This window comes from Aedes aegypti, chromosome 3, assembly GCF_002204515.2.
Source record: "Aedes aegypti strain LVP_AGWG chromosome 3, AaegL5.0 Primary Assembly, whole genome shotgun sequence".
Taxonomy (NCBI): Eukaryota; Metazoa; Arthropoda; class Insecta; order Diptera; family Culicidae; genus Aedes; species Aedes aegypti.
Genome location: NC_035109.1, coordinates 381,934,878 through 381,940,877, shown reverse-complemented (window position 1 = coordinate 381,940,877; position 6,000 = coordinate 381,934,878). Strand labels below are relative to the sequence as shown.

At 37.4% G+C, this 6,000-nt stretch overlaps 2 protein-coding genes across 2 annotated transcripts in view; both read left to right on the top strand.

The window, feature by feature from the left end:
- Positions 1–515: 515 nt before the first annotated feature.
- LOC5569738 (cytochrome b-c1 complex subunit 7) lies at positions 516–1,866 on the top strand. The gene is made up of 3 exons (XM_001652914.2): positions 516–686; positions 865–912; positions 1,489–1,866. Exons 1-3 carry the CDS (start codon positions 650–652, stop codon positions 1,734–1,736), a joined length of 333 nt encoding a protein of 110 aa, XP_001652964.1. The 5' UTR covers positions 516–649; the 3' UTR covers positions 1,737–1,866.
- A 1,876-nt stretch (positions 1,867–3,742) lies between these two features.
- Positions 3,743–6,000, top strand: part of LOC5569749 (monoacylglycerol lipase ABHD12) — a 41,872-nt gene continuing 39,614 nt past the window's right edge. Inside the window, exon 1 of the mRNA XM_021853110.1 lies at positions 3,743–4,022. The gene's annotated coding sequence lies outside the window, so the exon portion shown is untranslated. The remainder of the gene's footprint in view (positions 4,023–6,000) is intronic.

Genomic DNA, 6,000 nt, shown 5'->3' with positions numbered 1-6,000 from the left:
AACTGCGATCAAAGAAAAATGCGCATCGAGATAGGCGATTACTTCTCTGTTGAAGTGCATACTTCGCTTAAATTTGAATTCAGACTTATTCACGATTTTCCCCACTGTGTAGTTGGTGATCAACAGTTGAAAACCCTCTTCTAACAGTAATATTGGGTGCTAATAAAAATACTCTCCATTCATTATCCTTTCACAGCTGAGCCCGTCATTCGCAATCATCATTCATTTTATCCAGGCAATGGACATGCCCTATATCAACTGCAGCGATTTGCAGTAGACAGGATGTCCCGGGCCCGATCTATCTGACAAGCCAATCGAGCCCTCTGTCACCATAGAAGATGGTGTCTCCATCATGTCGATAGCCTGATTTTATCACAACCGAACCCGTTATTTTGAACCCTCCAGACTCGCGCAGAAAAACTCCCTCGTTGCCGAATTTTCCGCTGCGAACGCCCAGTCTAGACACCAGTCTACTGCACATCGCATGGTGCTGCAAGAAAACGAAACGTCACTCACACACTCGGCTCGTCGATCTGTCAAACACTCAGCCTGGACTGGGGATTCGCGTTTGTAGAACTTTCCTTCACCAAAGTGTGTAGAAGTTGTATCGTTTCCTTCTGTGAAATAATCCGGATTATCCGCATTCAAAATGTCCTACGTTGCCAGAAAGGGACCGCAAGTCGTTTGTGAGTATCCGTTGAGTAGTTTTCGCTAGATTTCTGGAAATTTGCTGTGCTTAAATCATTGCATTTGAACGACTTTGAATTTGCGAAAAATTACATAATGTTATTGTGCTTTTGTATCCAGCAAATTCTGTGCAATTGTTTCAGAATACTAATCAAACTCGATTTCTCCCGATTTTAGCGGCTCTTGGTCGATGGGCCTACAATCTGTCCGGATTCAACCAATACGGTAAGTGTTCTTGGTCATAACGAAGAAAAGTAAACACTTTCCCCCTAGAGGTGAATGGGCGAGACTAACCTCACAATCTTGGTACATATCATTTGTATCTTTGTTTTATATCATTTATTTTGTAATTTGTTTAATAACTCGTACAATCCTACTTGTTTGTTCACACTTTTGATCAAATCAAGTTCTATTTCTTTTTTTATGTTTCACTCTTATAAGTACCTATTATCTGTCCCTCTTCTCTTCAAGATGTTCCCGGCAAAAACAAAAATTCTCTTTATTTGCGATTTGGAAAAAAAAACCTTGATTCCCCATGAGTCCAAGATTTCCTGCCAAAATCCTTCATATTCGGACATACTGATAACGATTGACGGCACTCTTTGCTTTCTCACTTGAATCGAAGAGCCTGGGCTAGGAACTGTTTGGATCAAATTTTAGGATAAATTTGTCCAAAGCATCGAACTTATTGAAATTTCGAAGCAATTATCAACATTAACCATTTTCAATATCGTTTCCTCCAATCTGGCTACCGTTTCTACCTAAGGTTGTGAATTAATAAAATCTTGTATCCCTTGGCAGGTCTGCACCGTGACGATTGCCTGTACGAGGACGACGACGTCAAGGAAGCGATCCGCCGTCTGCCGGAGAAGCTGAAGGATGAGCGCAACTATCGCATCACCCGGGCGTTGCACCTCTCGATGACCAAGACCATCCTGCCGAAGGAACAGTGGACCAAGTACGAGGAGGACTGCAAGTATCTGGAACCGTACCTGGAGGAGGTTAAGCGCGAGCGGGACGAGATGGCCAAGTGGGAGGCCAACAAGTAAAAGGCCAAACAAAGAGTGCACCACTCATTGTTATGATTGTAAATGCAACCTTTCCGGGGGGCTTCCGAAGGAATGTCCCTGGGAGACGATTAAAAACTTAGGGGAATAATAAACTGAAATCTGGAGCGAAGTGCTAAAGTTTTTCATTTATTTAGAGTAGATTTGTATGCTAATGTTTCATGAATTTTACAAAGATTATTTCTATTCAGAAAAACTTGCTTTAGGAAGCTGGGCCTTCCTTAGACGAGTGGTTAGAGTTCACGGCTACTAAGCAAAGCCATGCTGAAGGTGTCTGGATACGTTTCCCCACCAGTCCAGGATCTTTTCGTAATGGAAATTTCCTTGGCTTCCTTGGGCATAGAATATCATCGTACCTGCCACACGATATACGAATGCGATAATGGCAACGTTGGCAAAGAAAGCTCTCAGTTAATAACTGTGGAAGTGCTCATAAGAACACTGAGCTGAGAAGTAGGCTTTGTCCCAGTGAGGACATAATGCGAAGAAGAAAAAGAAGTTGGGTCCGTTTCTTGGCACTTTTGAACTGGAAAAAATGTGCGACAAGCACATAAAACCACCAGAAATAATAGTGTTGGACTAAAAACTATATGGATTACAATGAAATCCATCATTTTTCGGAGAATATCCTTCATCTTCTAGCAGTTTTCCAGGTCAACAATTTAAAAAATGTGTTGAATATGTTCAATACGGATAATATATGCGCTTTCTAAGTTTTTCATTCCAAAATTCAAAACGTTTTCACCACAAAATTGTTCCGTTTAGTCGGTTGATTATTCATCAGTTGCTTAATATCAATCATATCAGCTGATGGCTGATGGTCTAAAACTATCACTATCACTTGCGAGCTATCAATATCACTTTGATTTGACAACCAACAGCAGTGATGCGACATCGCACTCTAGATCATAATCACTGCGGAATTAGTGATCACGTGGTAATTACCCATGCTATTACTGTTTTTCAGTGATTAACAAATTATTTCAACTTATCTGCAACGCTGTCAAAAATATCGTACTGATAAATTGCCATTTTATATGATCAATTTAAGGCTAAACTTAACCCATCAGTGATATCCATACTCTATCGCCATAAATGCATTTGTGATGGAGTAGACAGCATGACATCGATATGATGTAGATTGAACCGAATTGTATCGCAGTCGGCCTGTACAAATCAGCAAATTTTAAGCATTGATAGTGACAGCGCGCAACTCTGTTCATCACATAGTTTTGATCAACCTTAGTTCGAAATAGTAGATAAATTTGTGCACAAAATCAATATCATGGATTTGGGGCCCAGATAGCCGTAGCGGTAAACGCGCAGCTATTCAGCATGACCATGCTGAGGGTCGTGGGTTCGAATCCCACTGGTCGAGGATCTTTTCGTAAAGGAAATTTTCTCGATTCCCAGGGCATAGAGTATCATCGTACCTGCCACACGATATACACATGCAAAAATGGTCAATCGGCAAAGAAAGCTCTCAGTTAATAACTGTGGAAGTGCTCATAAGAACATTAATCTGAGAAGAAGGCTTTGTCCCAGTTGGGACGTAACGCCAGAAAGAAGAAGGATTTGAGACACATGTTTTTATTAGATGAAGTATATTTATCTACTTTTGACCATAAACACACGTGGTTTATGGACAGTCCCATATATATTTTAGAAGTCTACTTCTCTATAATATGAACTATTGATTCAAAATCACAATGTCAGTATGCTAAATATATAGCAATTTAGCTATTATGTAAAATTTAAATGAGGTAGTCATAAAATTTTATCAGTCACTGTAAGTATTATTTTAAATTTTTGATAACAAATCTCATTACACAAAACTAAGAATAAAATTTGACACAATCAGCAAATTTTGTTCTCACAAAAAGGGGATGTGAACAGTGTCGCAAATCGAATGGAAGCGATGGCAACACTTGAAGAAGCGTGCGTTGGAGAAACGTCAAAATTGCGTGCACGAGCAGCTGATTTGTGTTTTGATTCCGGGCTGCTTCGGGCGGTTCCGACTCCGAGTCGTTGATTGGCTGGCCAGAGCATCCATTCATTAAATTTGCGTGGGCGATAGTTAATAACACTTCATAGTGCCAATACAGTACTAATTGTATTACAAACGATCCCGTTACTAGTTGCTGACAATATTGTACAACCATTGAACGATAAGTCTATTGAATGGATTATAAGTAAACACGGCATTGATTGTTACTGCTTCGACGAAATTCATGTAGATAATAATTACTGATTGTTCGGCAATCTCACGTAAGTAAAAATATTGAAAATTTCAATGCTTCATGACTGCTTTATTATTTTATTTTTTACTATCCCGTAAATGTTCTCTGCAGTTTCGATAAGATTTAAAGTTTTAGAAATAGCAAGGCTGATAGCAAGTTTTTTTTCTAGAGACTTGTTCTCTATTTGAATGTAAGTCTCTAATTAGAGATCTCTAATAAATAAGTTTAAGGGGCCTTCCTTAGCCGAGTGGTTGGAATCCACGGCTACAAAGCAAAGCCTTGCTAAAGGTGTCTGGGTTCGATTCCCGATCGTCGGATCTCGTAATGGACATTTCCTTGACATCCTTGTATCATCGTACCTGCCATACGATATACGAATGCGAAAATGGCAAATTAAGCAAAGAAAGCTGGCAATTAACAACTGTGGAAGTGCTCATAAGAACACTAAGCTGAGTGGTTGGCTCTGTCCCAGTGGGAACGTTCATGCCAAGGGAGGCCCTAAAGCCTCTTTTTTTTTAACCAAAATGGTCTATAAAGTAGAGGCGCGTCCACATTTGAGATCATGTGTAAGACAAATATTGGCAAAAATTTCATACCGAGAAAAGAACCCTGTTAAATTCTGGACTGCCAACTGAAAGTGAATGCATTTTCATGACGATCATTACAAAAGCTCAACGACTTCAAGATTATCAACTTACCTGACGATTCATTTTATTGACAAAAATTATAACCTTTCAATTAAATAGAGTTGGCAAAAAAGCAGAAACCGTGAAATTTATCAATATTTCAACAGATCTAAATAGATGAACAATAGTAAACTAAAGATTCTTGGAAAATGATCCATTGTGCAGAAATTCCTTCAAATAATTTGTTGGATTTTATTCAACAAATCTGGAAGTATTTTTAGATATTCTCACAAGGATTTTATCATTAATGCTGCTCTTAATTTCTGTACGAATCATGCAACAAAATATCAGTAGAATTTTAATCCAATTGTTTTTCATTACATAATCAATAATTGCTCCAGAGATTTCTACGACAAATCAGTCAAGAGTTTCTACAGATTGTGTCGCTTGACAAATCGTCGAAATATTATTCAAGAAATAGCTTGAGCGATTAAGAACGGACACGTACTCGACCAACTTCAGCAGCAACTAAGTGTCTTAAAGATAGTGTCTTGAAAAAGAAACCAATGTTATTATTATTATTATCTTTATTAAGGAGATTTTCAGCCGTATGGGTGGTTCATCTCCGTAACATGAAGTAAAATAAAACAATATGTATATATTGTATCAAGAAAATAAATATAATTCAAAACAAGCATCAGGAGATGATAGTCTTCACAAGTTTTTTTTCAGTAGATCCTAACAGATAATTCTTTTGGAATTTTTTTTGAAACTCCTTGAGACATGAAGAAAAAATAACTGCTCGTATTGCTGCATGCGTTTTTTTTTCTAAATTTTCACTTGGAGATTTAAAGAAGAATTATTTCATGTAAATGACCAAAATTTCCTTTACTCTAAGGATTTCTTAAGAATTTTTTGCGGACTTCCGATGAATTTCATTCGATAACCGTACAAGAATTTTTTTTTGTAATGATCATCCCGGTCCAGTGTACCAGAATGCATAAGGAATTTCTTCAGAAAATCCTTCAAAGATTCTTCTAAGGAAGTCTTAAAGTCCTCCATAAATAAGTCCATTGATTATTCTATTATGTTTATAAGATTTATCCTAAAACTTCTTCTCAGGGTCTTTTTTTTAATTTTAATTTATAATTTATAAAAAGTATTTAACATTACAGAGATAATACTTATAAATTTAAAAAATCGCTCAAATTTTCTTCAAGTTTTCAGTTAAGGGTTTCCGTAAGAAAAGCTTCAGGAATTACTTCAGAGATTCCTTTTAATAAAATTCGAAATATTCATCCAGGAATTATTCCACAAATATCTCTATCTAGCAAATTGTGAAGTAAAATTCCCAAAAACCATTGATGAAATTTCTGAGAA